This window comes from Zootermopsis nevadensis, unplaced genomic scaffold (genome assembly GCF_977971745.1).
Source record: "Zootermopsis nevadensis isolate Lab colony 2312 unplaced genomic scaffold, Znev_1.0 Znev_ptg000020l, whole genome shotgun sequence".
In the NCBI taxonomy this organism is placed as follows: domain Eukaryota; kingdom Metazoa; phylum Arthropoda; class Insecta; order Blattodea; family Termopsidae; genus Zootermopsis; species Zootermopsis nevadensis.
This window is the reverse complement of record NW_028259152.1, coordinates 18,012,408-18,033,281: the sequence shown is the minus strand read 5'-3', so window position 1 is coordinate 18,033,281 and position 20,874 is coordinate 18,012,408. Positions and strand designations below refer to the sequence as shown.

Below are 20,874 nucleotides of genomic sequence, written 5' to 3'. Positions count from 1 at the left end.
AACCAACGAGCTGAGAAGGTTCAATCTCACTCGCAATTTTCGATCTACACCTTCAGATAATGCTGAATCAACTGCCAGGTTTATTCCCTCCACCCTCCATTCTGCTCTCACATGGCGTCAGTTACTACAGCGCCCTCCCCGAGAAAATCACGGTATTTTGACTTTTAAGTCTCTTCTCCCTTGGAAGTTGACCGCACCAGCTCTAGTCAACAGTGCGCAGGTCAGAGATCTTCACACGTTCCTTTGTGTTTCATTAAGCAGGCGTAATTAACATGTCGACATTTTTGTTGTCAAATAAAAATTATAGGTCTTAACGAGAGAGACATTTTTACCAATAGCAGTCTTGTGAGCGACGAGTCATTATTAATTAATCATTAACGATTAATCTGAGCTGGATCGATGGGAACCAAAGTAGAATCTGCATTACAGCTTCCAGCATGCACTTCTGGTAACAGGTTTGATCGAAATCGGTTCAGAAATATCGCAGGTGACACATGTTGACGGACAGACTACCTCAACAAACCTTTTATGCCTTAAATTCGTAGCCATTACCTCCTAAACATTTGTCTGATTAGCAATTAATTAATCTCCTCCGCCCTAAGTAGTAATTGACAAATCACGTCAAAACCAATCTGTCGTGACCGGCCGAAAGAATTTTCCCTCTGTTTTAATTTATCCGAAAACAGGTCGAACCACGCAGGGAGCCGCTTTCAGACGCTTAAAATGCGAAGGTGCGAACAAACGACGGATTGATTTAAGCAATCCCCGAGCCGATTTGTGCCGCGCGGTGAACGCCTTCACTCAAATCAGAGTTTGATTGATTATTAAGCGGGCAGATCCTGGCGATGTTAGATACGAGCGGCGTGCATCAGAGCTGCTGGTCCAACATGGCGTCCCCTACTTATCAGACTGTCAGTTGCCAAGCCACAGCGAGCGCTCGATAAACGACGTGGAGGGGAGAGAAACGAGGTAAAAGCCCAAAGTATGGACCCACGGCTGTCCCATTAAACCCTGACATCACGTAGTTCCGAAGGCAAGAAGAGAGAGGGAGAGGGAAAATAATAATCAGAGATTCGTTAAACGAGAGAAATGAAGATAAAAAAAGAATGGCAAACCAACGAAAGAAATCCATTACAACCGTCTTTGTAACATTTTCGTTTCGTTTCTTTTCTTTTCCGCAAACTTTTCCTTCTTCACTTCCGCTTTCCTCTAGCTGTCTTCATGCATTAACAGGAAAACGAGAAATCCCCGGAGGAAAACAGACTCCGGCCGGAACTTAGTAACAGGGATAATGCGATTAATGTAACATATGATTGACGTGAGTATTAGGGTCCCGTGTCATTTCATTACCGCGGTCAGATCTTTTTCTCCTTTTCTCTTTTTGTTTCGGGCCAAACAAGTTATTAGCAGCAGCGAACCAGCGATGTAATGCACCTCTGACTAAAACCCTTTCGCTGTTAATAACGGTGTAGCGAATTACGTGAGATGCGTCTGTGTGGCTGAAACTAGAAACAAACTCCTGCACGGTGTCGAAAACAATTTCCGAAACGCAGACCCAACTGAGGTGCAGCTCTCTTACTGCGACGCTCGGGGCACCTCTGCACCCGCGGTGCCGAGTTCGACCCACAGACTGCCTCACCGGAGTGACGGAAGCCTGCCTTTCACAAAGGTCAATTGAAAGGAAAGAGTTTAAGACACAAGTCGGACTCTGTTTCAACAGAGCAGCGTTCCTCTTGCAAATCTGACAGTCGCTCAGCTGTCCAACAAATCCCCAGCCCTTATGGAACCCTCAGGCTAGTCACTGTGTTCTCAGAATTGCATCCTGCCTATGAGTACAGTCCAAGTCTTCACAATCGATTTTGACATCTGTTCCACTGGCATTCTCCACCGGAATTCGTGTATCTCAAGGTCACAGCTTTCTACTAATTTATCAACAACATCTCCCATGATTTTTTTCATACGATCATCTTAAAGCAGCGATATTCGACGAAATAGCAGCCCACCTAGAAATTATGAAGCTCCGAATTTCGTAATTCTCCACGGCGCCCTATCAGAGCCTCCTTCTTGTGCTTAAATGTTCTCGGCACCCTCCCCTCCATGTGAGAGATCAGCTTTGAGACCGATACAAAACGCAGGTAAAATTATAATTGTGCGTTTCAACATCTTCATTTTGAGAGACACGCCTGAAGAAGGCAATTGAGAATACAGCAGTAGCAGTCGCGTACATGCGACTAGGGGTTGTCCTTTAGCTGGGTGTTGGAAACTTCTCGTCGTAAAAAAGGAACGAGCTTCAAGTTTGAACCTGGTCTGTCAAGAGTCCCTGAAGGCCAGTGTCACGGTGAATGTTTTCTGGAATTTCTGTGGCCTTTTCAGACACGAAGGCGGAACTTGTACTGCCCTGACGTAGGGTCTTGTATTGTCCGGCCTCCTCAGGTAAATAAATATTCTTCCTAAACCGGGACGAGGCATACCGTATTCACAGAATGGCTGTCGCCTGACCATAGTCCAGTTCAGCTTATACGTACCTTCACACTAGTTTAAAATTTTAATTTTTAATTCCATCTCAACTCAGGTGACCTGCATGCTACATGTCTCATCAGTGCCACCCATTTTCATTACTTTTTTTTTAAGCAGGGGCTTTGCGAGGAGCCGATCTCCCATGCAAGGAGTCCTGCTGACGAATTCAAAGTTTGGGGATTTAGTTCCGTAACAGAAGAGGCAAATGGCAGTGGCGGAATCAGAGTTCGCTGTTCGCCCTTCGCATTTCGTCTCTCGCCGTAATGAAGCCGTGGCTGTTCGCTGGTTGACAGAGACGACGCGGGCAGGCGTCGAGATCCGGCGCAATCGCCCCCCAATGAGGGCGCATCATTCCTGAATTTGACACGCCCACTCAGGTCCTCATATCGATTGGCATACGAGCATTGTTCACCTAAACTTCGAATGATTCTAGGGTGCATGACACACATTACAAAATTATGATTTCCAAGTGACAAAAGCCCTCCGCCTACCGCGTACGGCGTCTCCAGAAGCGTGGATTTAACGTCCTCACTGATACAATTATGTTACTCTGTCAAACACGGAAAATCCTACATGAACGCACGTCAGAAATCAGCTCTATTACAAATTCATCTTTAAACCACATCGGCCGCCTTCAAGGGTTAAAGTTTGACACGTAAGTGTGCGTTGTAACCAGAACAAGCCGCGAAGGATGCTTTGTTATAATCTGCACGCTACAGTAGGCTCGGGTGGTGAGAAACACACAACGAAACAAAAGTTTTCTTGGACAACCTGAAGATCTGGACACGGATTGGAATATAATATTAAAATGTATCTAAAAGAAAGAAGGTATAAATCACGGACTAACTTCAACTGCCCAGTACGAGGCTTTTGAGAGCTCGGTAATGAGCATTCGGATTTCATAAACGCAGGGAATTTCATGACCATTAACCATCATCGGAGTATGATGCTATAATGAAGTAAAACATGTAAGGTCCAATTCTTTCTTATTATTCTACACATTACGGATTTAAGTTGGTACTAACTGAAAGCAAATTTCGCAGTCCAAATAGGCTTCATGAAGATCAGACGGGACTGAAATAAGCGAGATTTTTGAATTAATACCACGCGCCTTCAAAAATTCGACGACACTCGGATGCATGTTTCTTCTTCGCCGAAAGCTGTACAGAGTAAGGGCTTGGTCGCGGAGGAACGTCGTCCTTGAACCGAACGGCCTGCCCTGAAGTCCTTCTGCACAAGCCACTGCTTCGACGATTAAGCGGATTCTCGTTCAAAGCGCGTTTTTCAACAAAATGTCCTCAACGACCACCCAGTTCAAAGATCTGCTGTCTTTAGCCACTCGTTTCTTCTGATTGGGGTTGGTGGGTGCTTGCCACTCATTCTGGGATTCCGACCACCCCAACATCCGCACTTCTTTCTTCGGTGCAAGCGAACTTTCATATCTTGTCCACGGAGCAAACACTTGCTCAGCATGTCCATAAGGTTTATCACCGTGCTCGTAAAAGCACGAAATTGGACTTTATAAACATCCCCCACCTTCACATCGACTTCTACACGAACCTTTTTAATATCATTATCTAAAATAAACGGACTATATACCCTTACAAAACAGTAAGTAAATTTATAAAGATGACTGCCTTCTGAGATGGTGAGCCGGAGAAATTAACCGACGTTTCAGAGGTGGTTGATGCGTCCGTCGTCGGCGATATCCCAAAAGACAGTCATCCTGTTACTGTAACCTTAGCTATGACAGAGAAACGAACACAAATTCCCGCTCATTTCCGTAGTTTGCTTGGGGAGAAGCGGGGGGGGGGGAGGGGGGGGACAGGAGGCTGCGTGTGTGTGTGTGGGGGGGGGGAGGATTCGTCCCCACAGATTAGCTGGTCCTCACAATCATCTCTCCCGTCATCGCAATGGGGGATGCTGACCAGAGGCAACTCAGGGTCGCAGACGACGATCAACAAGGGGCCGGAAATGCAATGATGAGCACTGCAGCAAGGCAGATGACGCGCTTGCAACTTCGCAACCAAAGCGTCCGAGCTGCGTCTTTCTTGACGTCAGCCGATCAAGAAATTCCCCGCCATTTTCGGCACCAGAAGACTCTCTGCGGTGTTGACAAGTGTCCGCCACTGGACCACGTCACCACCGAGTTTCAAGTTCCCATCTCCTCTTCCTTGACTTTAGCACCGTCTAGTGAAGATTGCAGATAGTGAGTGAGTCTTTCCGCAAATGTCTGCACTCTCCTCTTGCGTGCGTCTTCTGTTTCAGGACAAAATATTTGCTTCAGACTTCCGACCCCAAACGTTCTCAATTTGTAATAAGCAGACGACAGATTCAGCCGGTGAGAGTCATACAGTCAGATCGACAGATTTTATTGTTGTCCGCCCCCCCTCAACACCAAATTTAAAAGAAACCTGTTGAATAATTTCGGATATAAAACTTACGGACAGGCAGACAGACACGATGTCCATGTAATAATTTTATTATATGCATTTCGCTCGAAGAACGCCTGTGGCGAGCCATAGCCTGCGCGCGCAGGTCCTTAGCCTGCGCGCGCAGCCAAATATTTTGCATGCCGACGTAGAGTGCGCTAATGCCACTAGTTTCTCGAGCAAGGAGGCTGTGCCTTGCTCCATCTACACGTCAGGTGATGATCACGTAATTTTTATTCTGCCAGACTGTACGCGATGTTCCTTCGTCCGCCCCCTTAAGGTCCCCAAATGGGAATCCACGTTCAGCATTGATGCTAATCCGTTAGAATTTCAGACGAAAAGGTTTAGTCTGCTCTGAAGATGGAGGCAGCACTGAACTTGTCAAATCTGGTTCTCTCATATTTCCATTGTAATTCCACGTCGTCAGGACTCCAACAATCGCATTATTGGTACCGGAACGACTGGAGTATTAGATAAACCACTAGCAGTTTCCTGATTCAAGAACCGGCGACCCTATGACGTGTCTCACATTACTACAAATACGCAAGTCTACAAATCAGATCATTAGCGTGCAACATTCTAATAAAAGTTTTAATTTCGGTATACGTTATAATCACTTGCATTAAACATTCGTGATACGCTCGAGGTCATAATCTGACGTACAATGCCTACGTCTGCGTGTCGTCCAGAGGAAGTTCTTCCGAATTTAGAGAATCGACTTTGTTTTTATAACAAAGTAGTAGACTACGTATGTAGGGTTATAGGCCTCCTTGTGAAATGGTTTCCAGTAATTTGTAATGTTTCCGGAATGTACATAGGTTTAGTTCTGATCTAACTTCGCGATGACGGGAGAAATATATGTTACAATAGGAAAATGCAGCATAAATCAGAAACAGGTACAAATAAGTAGAGTTTAAATCTAAAAATGATTATCGATTTTTGTGTTTTGTACGTACGATAAATAAGGGGCCAGGTGTTGAGTTTCACGTAAAGCAAGTACTGTCGGCATGTTCAGGACGGCAACCTGAATTATGGGTCCCCCGACATCTAGCGAGAAATTGTTTGAACTACGAATCCATGGGGTGACATCGAGAATCGAAAACAACTTCTCGAAAAATCTAACCACCGGATTCGAGATAACCTCAGTATACATTACGGAGTAAATTAAGTTAATTTATAAACATTATACCATTCCATACAATACCAATGACATTATACCATTTTGGAAACTGTGTCGCGTTAGTTTATGTACCATTTTATCTGACATATAAATATTCTGGTTTGTAAGTACTGTGAAGAACTAATATGACTCGCAGTTCCATACTGAAATTACTGTGATGATGTGCACATGACCATAACCTTGCTTTTAATTTTTAGGTCAGAATATGGGGCCTTTTGGAAATGTATCCAAGCCGGTGGAATTTACGTCTTCACACAGCTGTGTAAAATGCTGGTACTTGCAACTTTCTTCCCTGCAAATGATGGTGGCGGACAGGGAGGCATGGATTTTGTTGGGGTATGATGTAAAAGGAACGAAATTACTTTTATATTGCTAATGGCCCTGACTGTAAAAAGTACCTAGCAGCATAATCGACGAATAAATTAATGTTCCCCTTTAGAAAATGAAGTAAACAAGGGAAAGATTACAACTGAGTGAAGCCTATGTGACTTACACTAGCTCTTCCCAGACACATATTCTGCTATAGATGATTAACTGTAAGTAAAACTTAATTTTGTTGCAGATTATAAATTAACCCCTTAAGCAGGGAGACAGCTTTAATTTAACTTATGCCAGGTGGGTGACTTCAGGTGCTTTGAGCAAGAATGGACTGCATTTTATTTAACTCCCTTTCTGAATTTATCAGACTAAAAGCTCTAAGAAAACGTTTACACAAAAACCCATATTTCACCAAAAAATATGCTTTAGTTCATGTTCTTACATATTATCATTTGGAATTACCTCTGATTTCTGTATCACATTTGAAATTTACTGATATTCTCATTCTGTAAACCTCCTTTGGTGATGTTTATAAGCACCTTTATGGCTATTTACACTTTCTACACACTTCAGTTCTTGTCCTGTTATTGGTCTTGAAGTGAAAGATGTTTGGAAACAAGGCGCTGGACATGTATTTTGTTTTTTTTCTGCTCTTTCTTGTCCATGCCCACAATACTTCTTTTCTGGCATGTTTCCTCATTCTTTTGGTATAGCAGAATTTTTGTGTTTTAAGATACAGAAATTATTGCATTTGCATCTGCCATAATCTCATCCTTCCCTGATAATTATGAAAGTATACGATTTTCTATTAATTATTAATTGGAGTGGAGCAGAGTTTAATCAAAAGAAACTTCAAACTTTTTAAATATCATCCATCTAATGAAAGATATCTGTAATATTCCACCTACTTACAACACAGAAAATTCTGTTTAAATGCCTGGACTAGAATTCATAAAGTGTGGGAAAAGTTTTTTTTTTTTATTTTTTAAATTTTCATTACCTACCATGATTGAGAAACATGGTATCTGTTTAAGTCGTTCCTGTAACACACAGACACGTGCAGAAAATTATCAGCAAGATTTCTGCAGTGTCTGCTCAGTTGGCATTCTGTGGTTATATTTTACTGTAGTCAAGGATATACAAACAAGAACTCTGAGAAAACGTTTCCTTATTATAGTTGGAAAACCTAAAGGAAAAATTATGGCTTGGAAGATCTGTGGTTGAAAGGGAAGCTAATATAAAGCTGTGACACCGTGCATTTGGTTCAGCCGGCTCAGGACAAAGGCTGTTGTGAACACCGTAACCCAGTCACCTGAAATGTCCCTCCATCTACACAGAAATATGGCTGACTGCTTACTAAAACATTCCATGTAATAATATGATTTCACACTGTCCATGAGTCAGCAATAGAAGCAGGAGATTTTTAAGCAATGTTTTTTTGGAGCCATCTATTGAATGATAATAACATACAGGCACCTACATGGAGATTACACAGTGACCAGAGTTCATCGTACGACTTTAAGGCCACGTGGGTGTCTGCATGCTGAACTTGTTAGAAGAATGTAATGGGTTAATGAATGTGTAGGTTCCAGAAAAGGCAGGGAATTTCTTGATCAGCTGTGTAACTATCGGCTTCTCAAGAAGGCACTGCTCCGTGGAGCTACTTCTTCTGGTCACTTTTATCAAGTGTAATACTTTCATTTTTAGAGCCCTAAAATATTTTATGTATGTCACACATACTTTTTGACTGTTTTAGGAATTCCTGAAGGCGACTGTTGAGTTGGCTGACCTTGGAGGCTTATATCTAGTCTTGATGGGAATTCCTGGCAGAAGTCACGCTAAAGTATTGACAGCTGGGGTGGGCTGGGCTGGAGCAGATTTACTACTGTCTCGATTCCTTTTCCTGTGGTTTGGTGCTCGAGGAGTTGAATTTGACTGGATGTATATCCAAAAGAGTTTTGATTCTAACATCAGCCTGGTAAGTCTGCATTTGCTGCGAGGTTCTCACAGCAGCGAAAATTAACTCTGATGCTGTGTAGTCTTGTACCAGCATTTCAGAGGAACGTTAGAATCTCAGGTGCCTGAATTCTAGGTTAACCCTTTCAATGCCAAAGTATTGTGGTTCCTGTACTCGCTCTGATTTTAAAACAATTTTACTTTACAGACATCAGAACAGGGTTATTATTACTGGTATGTTTTGCTTCTAGGTGCAGCATGTCACCACAGCAACCCTTGTATGGCTGTGGTCTCGCCACGATCTCAGTCGCTCATTACTTCCCATCGTTACGGTACTGCTTCTCCTCTGTTCTTACAAGTTTCTATTGATGGAGATTTTTGTTCATGCCACCATCAGCAGTCCATGGATAGAACTGCTAGTCCGAGCCGTACTCACGCTTTGCCTGGCGGTTACTACACTACAGATCTATGCTGGTTTCGCTCAGTCGATTGGCATTTATTAACTGCTGGACATGTGACCAAAGTTTAGTAACAAAACTTTTCTGTGACCTGAAGTTTGATAAATACTGGCGCCAGAATTTCAAACTGGAGTTTAGACATGTTTTAAGGTGACAGTTTGGGGGATTTACCTCATTTGTGCTAGAATTGAGCTTATAACTTTAAAGCAAGAACTCCAGTTCCAATGGCATTGTATCTGAAGTCTTTAGAGAACAAACTGTTGCTTGGTGCTGCCGCCTCAAATGTTCCTCCAGTGATCATGAGTTTGGGGCACTGGCAGAGTGAAGAAAGGAACCCCAGTGCCAATTTTTTTCATCACATATCCCACACAAATTTCCTTGGGCTTGAACCAAGGCCTTTGTGATAAGAAGCCAGCAGCTAACCTCGTGAGCTGTGGCACAGTTTCACAAAACACTGATGTCAAAGGATGTCCAAAAAAAATAGTGTCAACTGATGAAATTAGATGTGTTGATTGATAATGCAACAAATATCATATTACAGAATAACTGGAATGCTTTGTTATAAGAAAACAGTAGTTACAAATTTGATCTCAAAAATTATGTATGAGAAATTATATTACTTTTCATATAAATTGATATAATATGTACGATGGGGTAATTATGAAATAATAACAACTGCTGCGAATACATCAGATTCTGGATCATCAACCTTTCAGCTCTGAATTACCATATTCACCCAAATAAGCGATTCTGAATCTAAGACATCTCCCCACTAAGAAACCGACATTATAGTCTGATTTCAATTACCACAAACGTGAGAGAGAATAAATATTTGAAAAACGCATTATACATCAGATCAGATATCTTCGTTATGGTCTTAAGTCATTGGCTTTTATCCACTTTCACCAATCAGTCTATCTTCACCAGTCCCAGGTTCATCACCCTTACAGTGATATAGCTTCATGGAGAAATTACTGCTTCCAGTTCACAGCTTCAATGTATTTTGGGCAAAATCGTCATAATTCGTATTTCCCGTCCTTAAAAAATATTTCTGCCTCTCCCACTTGCCTCATTTATAGCATGTACACCAACTTAATAAAATCTTAAAATAGGTACATTTACATATGTTTCACATTAAAAGTCAAGACAACCATTTTGTAACTTTGAAATTACAGAACGGAACTCATCTTCCATTAGGATTTTTATGAGCGTCTGTATGCACTTACATCTACATATTGATGTGAACTGATTTGTAATTAGCATTTTGTATTGTATAAGCTATGAACAGAGTACTGGAAAGTTGGCAGTGCACTTCTTGAATGGTGCACCACAAACCACAACTTACAGGCCCGACGACACTCCACCGAGTCAACAGGATATTGAGAAAAACCTAAGTTTGTACAATTTGTCATGTATTCATTATTATTATTATGAAGTAATGATCCAGATGAAAGAACTAATCTTCAGTGTAGTTGTATTTAAATTAAGGAATTACATTTTTGGAGCCTTCCACTACAAGCCTCTAAAAGCTTCCCACCGGAAGGATCGTATTTTTAAGTCTGACAAAGTGGAAGAGGCCGCACGAAGGAGCCCTCCCATCTGAAAGTTCATTACTTTCAGCAGGGAGCCAGCCTGGTGTTCCACTTCTGGGGAGCTGGCAGTATCGGCAAACCGGGGGGGGTGGAAGAATTGGAGACAACCATCAGATCCAGTTATATAGGGTACTGAAGTTCGTGGGCAATACTGGGCTGCAAGCAGACTGAAGAGACTGGGGATGCTCAAAGATCAGGAAATGGTCATCGTGTAAGGGTCGGTTGGGTGCCCACTCCATTCACATTCATCCATCAAGTGATGGATGTCAGGGATTTGAAAGGGCTATGATTACGTGCCATCTGTTGCCAAGTACCGAATCTAGGCGAAATGAAGTAGTCGAGAACATACCCGCATGTTGCTCAGAATGGCTGCCATCTCGTGCCACAAGTCGAACTCAGTATTCCAAAACAATGGATTAAATCTACAGTGCCGAGATTCCTACTCAAGTGTTGCTTTCCATCATAAATATCCTTTATTTTCACTTCTACCTATGTTATATTTCACTGTACATGCTATTAGCTTCAGATTTACATAACTTCTCTTTGCTAAATACATATCACCATTACTTAAACTTGTGAAATTTCTATTTATATCACAACATTTCTGGTCATGCGACATAACTTCACAATGTTAGAACTCAACATGACAGTCTGCAAATACAGTATTTTCTTCACGTATCTATCTGCGAACATTCCTTAATTCACCAAAAAGTGTAGGACCTTTCCATTACTTTCTTGTATAATTAACTCTTTCATCTTATGTGAAAGAACTCTTCAAACTACTGCTGTTTTTTTAATATTGTTATGAGACTGAAGAAACACTCCCTACGTAAATTCAAGGAAAATACAGTCACTATGAAATGCCTTTAATTTATCTTCCTTTTATCTGGGTTATTATGTGCATGCTCTATTTTTAATGCAATACTTGCAAGTAATATCCTCTTCTGTAATATTCTAATGTTATGCTTTCTTAACTCAGCAATTTCTTTGGAAAGAAAACACGTCACACTTTTCAACACTCGGTATAAATAATTCTGTCATCCTTATGCATAACACCACAATTTAACCAATCACAGTTTTATTAATTTTAATTTAGAATGAGGAAAGTCCATTTCTGGTGAATTATTAGAAACAGAAAATCTCTGAGAAATATTTAAAATATTCCTTTTTGTCAGCAAACGTTTGTAAACAAAGGAGATCCTGTGCTACTTTTCAGAAAGGAAGAGACTTTACTAACAAATAGTCCACTGACATCTTGGGCATCGGACTTTTTAAATCAAGGTAATTACAGTTTCTTCTTTAGATGCTGCAATATAAATCATTGATGACCTGCACAGTATTGTTAGAACAAACATAAATAATGTAATAATTATAAATACTCCTCAAAAAATAAGGATGCCCTCAGAAGAGCATATACCTGGTACAAGTTTCTTAAGAAGGGGAGCACTGGACACGCTGCGCTCCGTCCTCACTGTCCGAACTATTGGAGCTCTCGCTGGCAGTCGTGTCCTGGTCAGGTGCCGCTGCAGACGACCTTCGCTCTCCACCACTACTGCCACGGGAGGAATGACTTAGAGGAGCAATAGATGACCACCTTAGTGAGCTCTCATTCCGTGACTGCAGAAATGAAAATAGTTGTCGGAAGGGGCAAATGATTTCCAAAGTATCTAATACATACACACCACAACAAGTGTTCCATGGAGTACACACATTTTCCAAAAGTGTTCAATTCTGCATGTCATCGGCCTTGATGCAGATTTACTGCAGATGTAAACTACTGTTGCAAAAGTACTCACATGTAAATTATGTTTTGTAGTTTGTTGTTAAATATTAGATAATTTGGAATTTTTTAAAAACAAAACCTGTACATCTTAATGATGCCTATTTTATGTCTCATACAAATCGTTTCTTTTTGTATGAAGTATCATTTTTGAGAAATTTTGTAGTTAAATTTTGGTTCTGTATTAAAAGATTATGACCGACTGGTACGCACAATAATTTCATTGCTTGACAACATTAAGTGCAAAGCCCCAAAACAAATTTTTATCAATCTCTGTAGTTTTGGATATGAAAGATGGTAGATGGATGTCTTCTTCACTGCATATTCAGCACTTCATGCAGACAAATCACAAAGATGTGAAGTCATGAGAGAAAGTAGAGGGAAATGAGGACTGGAAATCTACAGTATCCCTGATAATGAATCCCTTATTTATAGAACTAGATGTCTGCAGTATTCATTAAAACACTACCTAAATAAGTGTTATTTGCGTTGTGACAATCTGAATTAACCAAAGTAAAATCTGACTGATGATGAATATTGAAAACCAAATTTAACTAAAATATATTCACTCAAGGGGACAGATGTAGATGCCAAAGCTGAACCCTGTGAGACACGCTTAAAACTAATGTTAGAAGAAGAAGAAGGAGTACAGTTAGGACACTGCAGCTTGAGGATCCCTTACCCTCCTAAGCTCAGTACGCCGAATATGTCGCCACAGAAACCAGAGCATCTGACCATCAAAAGCATCTGGATCTCGCTGACGGTCATGCTCACGGCCCTTGTAATTAGAAACTACAGCCTGAAACAGGAGCTGGATTGTAACTGACATGCTTAATAACATAAAATATTAAAACTATGACAGATTATGGAAATTGGTATCATGTGATATCAAAATTGAACACAGAAATTTCTTACTAACACTCGTGCAAAACTTGTTTGAAAATGCTAGGAGTTTACCTAATTTCTGTTGTCCCACTGCAAATGAGCTGTCATAGAAAGAAAACTTACTTCACTTGAGGTAAATTTCAGCAAACACGTGCCAATTTTTTCATAAAGATTGAATTGTCACATTGGTTTTGAATGAACGAAAGTGTAAGTAAAATACAAGGAGAGTTATCTGGGGCTGTGTATTGGTGTTCTGAATAGTACAAAAAATACTAAATGTGGCATACTGACGAGTGCTGATAGCTTTTGAAACAAATGACATCATCAAACATGTGTAAAAGAAAATTTAACCTATTTTTTGATGTGTTTGGCTGACCAAAATGCATCAGTAATGAAATGCCCAAAGCCCAGCATAAGGGTTGCTCATAAGATAGATGTTAAGGGTTAAGGCAAAGTACTAAACCTATGATTTTTGCATTTCCCGCATTTTTACACCACTCTCCATCAGTTCCCAGAAAAGCGTAAATATGGGGTTCCACTGTAATTGTAGCATATGAACTTACAGATCTGAGACCAGTCATGGTGGGTTCTTGCTCACAGGAAGGCACCCATATTTTCACATCTTCATCCAACCCACAAGTTGCTAGAACAGGAATCTGAGGATGTGGCTCCAAGCAGTTCACCTATAAATAAAATAAATAAATCCGTGGCGTAACAGCTCCAGAGAGCCAAAACCGACTAGCTTGACTGTTGGCCTCACGTTCACATGCCTAACCAGAGGTGAACGATCATCTAACCAGATACAGGGTGACGTGTGGTCAGCACGACGAACCCCCAGCCATTGCTAGCTTTCCTGACCGGATTACGCTACTCATTGTAGCTCCCCAATTTCCTCACGATGCTGGGTTGACACCGGTCCCATACGCCGGTCGAAAGCTCATGAGAAAATTTCTTCTCCCCCGAGACTCGAACCAGCTCGCATTCCGTATCGCCGGTCCGAAGCATGATGCCTCAGACCGCGCGGCTACGGCGCGGGACTGTTCACCTATAGAGAACATTTGTTTTATATTCGCTGTGGGGCATTATGAGAGTTACTTGATATAAAATCAAACTTCAAGTTAACTGAGTCTTTGCTCTGAATCAGTGTCCAACAAAATGTGTTCACATAGGGTTACATTTTAATCTCGATGTCCGGTAAACACCGCAGGTAATTTTCTTAATAAATCAAGTTTCCTTGAAGTTCACTTCAAGTGGACAACTGAAAATAACAAATGAAGAGGAGTGAATTCAAATCCTACAAATCAATCATTTATCACCTTATCTAATTCATTTTCTTACTTCTGTGGCTCTTGCACTGGCCACAGAACGTTTAGGAAAATAATTTTTATGAGGCACCAAATTTAAAGACCAGCTCATTTATTCAACAACAGACGTCAGTAGTTAAAAGAATACTGACAGGCATCAGGACAAAAAAAGTTCTCAGTAAGTTAAATAGCAACAGAAGAAAAGGAAATTATAAGACAAAAGCTGCCTCACCTTCCCAGACATTACGATATATAGAGAAACAGGTTTTGGCCCAACATGGAAACCTAACCCAACTGGTGGTCTCACTTGTCATAAGGTGTCAACTGTGTTCAAATCTACGAGATTATTCGGGGATATAAAACAAGTCTGTGATCTTACCACTCCATTTTCATCTCCAAGCATCCACTGGACAATGGATTCAGTCCCTTTGTCCCAGAAGTAAATATTACCACAGTCTGATCCTGAGACTACATATTCACTCTTGGGACCAAAGAAGGTGATTCCTTTCACTGGAACAACAAAATAAGGCACACAAATACTGCAATAGAACCGTAAACACGGTAACAAACCACATGATGTGTAATGGATATGAAACTAGGAAGTCTGAATTCATTAAAGAGGCCATTGTGACGTAGTAGACATCATTTGCATTCATTCTTGATTTACATTGTTTGAGGAGGCTGGAACAGAGGTAACATTCTCAACTCTTATTTGGGAAGTACCCCTTCATGAAGCACCACTGCATCATCTAGGAGTTGGTGTTTGGAATGAAATCAGTGCAAGATGAATAATTCCCCAGACCACGGGTTGTGTAATTTTTATTTGTGGGGTAGCATGAGAGATAAAGTGTACAAAAGAAATCCCTACACATTACATGAAGTTGAATAAAATATCTGAGAAAAAATGCCCAGGATTTTCCCAGTATAGCTGCAACATGTGCACCAAAGCGTGTTCTCATGCTGTAATGCACGTTTTTGAGCACAAGGGGAACATTTTTGGAGACTCCTCTGAACTGGCAACTTTATATAATTTGTTTTTGTACCTAGTTTGGAATGGCTTTGTTCACAGCCAGCCCGCCACAGCCGTCTGGGTCATGCGAGTGCCATAGGCAGTCCAAACAAAAAATGACAACCTGTATATTTAAAAGACAATACATAAGAGTAAAATAAACATAACCAACAATTCATATACCTGTAGCATTGTTTCTATGACCCTCAAATCGATGTATGAAGTCAGAACCATCGGGATGCCTTGTATCAAAGAGGTAAATGTCTTCATCATTGTATGAGCCAAGAATTTCTGTTCCATTGTAATTGAACACAGCACATGTGACATGAGTGAAGGTGCCAGAGCTTGTCTGTAAGAAAAACACGCATGTCGTTGTAACAGCATGCAGTAAGACGCACGTGAGGAGAATTGCAATGCTAGCTACGGCTCTCCAGATAACTTTTCAGAGAACGAGAAGGATATGAGAGTATATGATGACGAGCGTCAGCAAGAATTTCTGTAAAGAACTAACATATCTGCTTTTCAAATAAAGCGCAGCAGATGAATGAAGGTGAGAAATGAATTCATAACAAGAAAATTCTGCTACTAGTTAACTTGGGATGATATATTCAGGGCAAAATTTCAAACCTTAGACAATTCAGGATAACAAGGAAAGTGGTTAAGGTTTGTTGTTAACAGAAGCCATTTCAGCACTTGAAAAATCAATTAAGGAAATGGGTCTGAAAATTAATCAAGAGAAGACAGAATTTATGCTAGTAGCCCCAAAAAAATAAGAAAGGAAAGTACCGACTCTCACACCTCTAAGGCTTATCGGAAGACTGAAGGAAAGGTGACTGGATGGAGTCAATAGTGACGCCAGGACGAGAGGGATTAGAAGGCGGTGGACAAGAGCTCTGGATAAAGGAAAGTGCCGGAGGCTCTTAAAGGAAGCAGACTCCAAGTGAGTTCAAGCGCTATTGATGATGATGAATCATGCTTATGGAATGAAGATTATACACGATAAAAACTTACCAGGTGTCTAGGGCAGAACTTTTTGAGCTGAGTGTTGTCTGACACCTTCCTTTTATCATAGATACGTATATAATTGTCTCGACCACTGACACAAAATTCATTGTTATTCAGAGGATTCATATGAATGCTGAACAGTGCGATCTTCTTCTCACCATCTTTCACATGCAGAAGCCTATAAAAGATTATCTTTCAGTATATCAAAAACACCTTAAATCATCACAAAAGACGAGGTATTAACTTCTAAATAAAGTATGTATAGCTGGTAAATATAACTCACACAGATACCTCAGAATGCATATTTATTACCTTTTTCTGCAGCCATGGTGATTGTAAGGAAAATGTCAAGTTGCCAGTCTCATGAAAACTAAAGCAATTTGTAACTGTGCTCTAAATGTGTTGACCACATAGAAAAAACTTACAAGATAGCACTATCCACGCTACTCCAAAGAAACTCTACCCTACTGGAAGGCAATTATCAGCTAATTCCACAAGTCGCACAGGCCTTCAGCCAAAGCAATCCTGCCCCTCTGGGTCCAAATCCCAGACAGCCATCCAACCAAAATCGTTTTCGCAAAGGACCTGACGAAACAACCTCTCATCAGCAGCAACAGACCCTAACTTAAAGTCAAGGCTTTCCGCACATCCATGTTTTAGTTGTAAGGCACTGTTTACCATTTCTGGCAATGCGTTTCGTATGCAAGAATGGCGCTACCCGGCAAGGGACGATGTCTCGCGCTTACACAATAAACCACTGGCAGGTGATTAAATGTAAAAGTTTACAATGAGATGGGGCAAAGCAGTTACCAGATCAAATGACAATCATGATAAAAATGGGAAAAAACAGGTACATTTTCTTAGCATGATTAAGATATGCAGTTCTTACAATAGAGTTTTGTGCAGATTTCACACAATAAAGTGTAATACCTTATCACTTGCTCTGAACTTGCTCCTAAAAGAACACACATATTTATAGAAACTTTTAACTAAAGAGAATAATCACGTACTTCTCTGGTTTTTCTTCACGGACATCAAAGCTCATGATGAGCGCATCTTCACCCGAGCTTAGAAAAACATGGGGTGTTTCCTGATGTATAGCCAATTTGTGGGCAGGTCCACGATGCTGACCTAAGCGACGGGTTGAACGGTATAACCCTGTTACGGATAATTCTGCCAGGCGCACCTGTCCATCACGTCCACATGACACAATATGGGTGTCTCCAGTAAATGGCAGAAACTTGGCCTGGAAAATTGTGATCCAGTCATTCTGAAGATTAATCTTTTGCCTTGCAATTCCAATGCTATGAAATAAATTAATTTCAATGCTCTAATGCTTACTACATATTAGAATATCATGTGTAGCAGAATTAATCTCATTTTTCTCATCTTAAGGGTTAGTTACATCAATTCTAAAAAATCTAAAATGTCAGTGTAAAACTTTGTACAAGCAAATGGCTGTCTTCTGGGTTGCTGCCTCCATCATTAGGGCAATAAGTACACCACATGTGTGGAATTGCTTTGAGATACAGGTACCAGTCAGACTAGGCAAAACCTTAACTAGACCAGTAGGGAGTAGGGTCAGGATGCGGCGAGGGCCGCAAGTTCACAGCCAATATTTGTGATATCCATTTTAGATTGTCCTCCCCTGTTTACCACACCTGATGGTACAAATTATACTTTGAGACATACAACACATGTTGCACTGTGGAGATTTCTCAGCCTATCTACAAATAAAACAAATGACATATGCCATAAACTGACCTGAAATACGTTGCTTCTATGACCACTGTCACAAGTAACTAGGAACTTGCCTACTGCCCAGTCCCACACAACTATGCTGAGATCATCTGAGCCACTGGCAAGAAGAGTGCCTGAACTGTTGAAATGAAGAGCATTAACACAGCCTTGATGAGCATCCAACTTGTACATCAACTCCAAGCGCTGGACTGAATGCAGGGAACCATAGCAACGCTGCTGGAACAACTCCGCTCCTCGATAGCGACTACTCACTCCCTTCTGCCTGAAAACAAATCAATATTTTCTACTGCAAATGACTTCAATTTTTCATATTCTTCTGGGCTGTGAAGCTGTAGAAAGTACCTCAGTGACAAAACATACAGTCAGTAACATGAAAATGCATTAAGTCATTACTCAAAATACAGTTATTTCAGAATTATTCTTATTACTACTTTATTTAACAATGCTTTCTCAACTACAAAGATAAAACTACTAAGGTAAAGGGGTATAAGTCCTAAAAGTTCAGCAAATAAAAAACACTTTTCAGAAAGTCTTCAACATATCAGGTTTATTACTGTCAAATTTTATACAAAAAACGATTATACAGTTCAGAAATGTACTTACTGTTCAAGTGTTAATTTTGATCAATTGTAAGTACAGTAAAACCTCTCTAAGTTGAACACTTGCGGTTCCACGAAAATGTGTCCAACTTACAGAGGTGTCCAAGATAAAGGGAAAGAGAAAAATCATATTGTGGTCTAATGACAATATAATCTATTTACTTACTTGAATTAAGAATTAATGACAATAGTATTAATAATAATCTTGTGAAGCCCGCTCCCATGCATTGTACATTAAACTCCAGCCTCAATAAAATTTTCTAAAGTTAATTCCATCAATTTTCGCTTCTCCATCGCAAAGAGAAAAGTCCCATTTCCGTTAACACAGTTTGAACTCAAATGGAAGCACAGTGCTGATGGAGTTAAAACTATCTGCAATTCTGTAGTCCAGTGAAGGCTTCAACAAAAGAATAACCAAATTCTTTCACTGCATTCTAAAGATGGGTTCAATGTCTCCCACCCTCAACCTTAAGTTAATCCTCAAGATAGAAGGCATTCCTCAGTCAGAAATTCAAAACAACAAAATAACTGCAAACATTTACCTGAAAAGTATTGAAGCTAAGTGCATGAACCTGTCCAACTTACAACAAAAGGGGTGCCCAAGATATAGGGTATTGTGGATATATAAAATTATTGGATATTCGCCAGTTCCAATTAAAAGTGTCCAATACAGAGGGGTGACCAACTTGAGGGGTTTTGCTGTATAATGATTTATACTTTCAATGCAGTTTTGAATAAACTGATCCCTGCATATTAAGCACCTTTCTGGTAAGTAATGATGTTAGCATTTAGCATATGTAGGTCAGCACATGACCCGAGTCATTCTACACTTGTACTGGGATAAATATAAACCTAGAGAGGGACTGCATTTTCAGTATCTCTTATAATCTAGGTATGGTGCTTTTCTTGCTCTGATGGACCAATTATAGAAGCATGGTCAAATAAATTGGTAGCATTCAGCTAAAGGCAGGCTGTCATTGTGTGGATGCCGAAAAGTGACATAACTGTGTAAATATGTAGAAAGACACTGCAGAATGCCAACTGTTGTATTTTTTATAAAATGCTTACACTACAAATTCTTTACATCAAAATTTCCCATTAAAAAGCCATGATAAAACCTGACTTCCAATACTAATCTAGCCTAAGATAACATAACCTTGAACTCACATTACCCACCACCACCTTTATCAACCCACATCTCCTCAATTAAAAGGGTACCAAAATAAACAAAAAGAAATGAATAAGAATGAAAGTTACATACCTATTAACAACTTCCTGCATAACAAACCACTTATGTTTGGGTTTCTGCTTCAACAAGACACTGGGTGTAATTTCTTCTTCCTCTTCTTCCTCAGTATCTGAAAGTTCAGTTGTCCTCTCCTCACTACCAGCAGACTCTGATTCCTCACTTTCAGAGGCTCGTGAACGTTTCCTAGTGCTGTCCACCCCAGGAGTTTCTAGATCTGCTGGTTCTTTGCTAGACTCTTCTGCTTCCACATCATCAGGAGCGGAGCTGCTCTCCTGGTGACCAGAGTCAGGACTATTCCTTCCTTCACCTGGTTTTGGTGAATCTTGTTTTGATTCTGCAGTTGTACATTCATCCTCATCTGAACTTCCCCTGCCTAAACCTCTACCTTTCTTAATGCGATAATTTCTGTTTTTGGTCCTGGATTTCAGCTTTGGAAGAAATCCAGTTCCTTTCATAGAACTATTATCACCTTCTTGAAGTCGTCCATTGGCTGTCTTCTGCTTTTTAGATGCATCATCATCATCAGAAGTGTTTTCAGATTTTTCTACAGAGATACCACTATCATCCTTCTTGATGTGTCTTTTGGTTCTTGATTCCCCATATCCTACATCTTCAGCAGATTTTATTTCTACTTTATCATCAAAATCTCCAAGTGGCTCTCCTGAAGCCAAGTTTCCACCTGTATCCTCTATTACAACTTTCTCATTATCTACATCCATGGTGTCTTCTGACTTGGTGCTTGAATCCAGTTTTGGTTATTAAAAATGCAACAAAATTCTCGAAACAAATTCTGATAAACTGTTATCTTAACTCAGAAATGCATTTGTGT

General features: G+C 40.4%; 2 protein-coding genes across 2 annotated transcripts; one reads left to right on the top strand and one right to left on the bottom strand.

Moving 5' to 3' along the window:
• Nucleotides 1-6,056: 6,056 nt before the first annotated feature.
• On the top strand, nt 6,057-9,722 carry LOC110834347 (BOS complex subunit TMEM147). Its single transcript, XM_022073422.2, has 4 exons — nt 6,057-6,232; nt 6,327-6,465; nt 8,204-8,425; nt 8,655-9,722. Exons 1-4 carry the CDS (start codon nt 6,156-6,158, stop codon nt 8,904-8,906), a joined length of 690 nt encoding a protein of 229 aa, XP_021929114.1. The 5' UTR covers nt 6,057-6,155; the 3' UTR covers nt 8,907-9,722.
• Nucleotides 9,723-10,903: 1,181 nt separating this feature from the next.
• LOC110834344 (DDB1- and CUL4-associated factor 8) lies at nt 10,904-20,764 on the bottom strand. Its single transcript, XM_022073402.2, has 9 exons — nt 20,058-20,764; nt 18,201-18,459; nt 17,447-17,682; nt 16,443-16,614; nt 15,615-15,780; nt 14,802-14,932; nt 13,682-13,801; nt 12,916-13,032; nt 10,904-12,070 (listed from the first exon to the last, which is right to left on the bottom strand). The coding sequence occupies exons 1-9, from the start codon at nt 20,762-20,764 to the stop codon at nt 11,885-11,887; spliced, it is 2,094 nt and encodes a 697-aa protein (XP_021929094.1). The 3' UTR covers nt 10,904-11,884.
• Nucleotides 20,765-20,874: the final 110 nt, after the last annotated feature.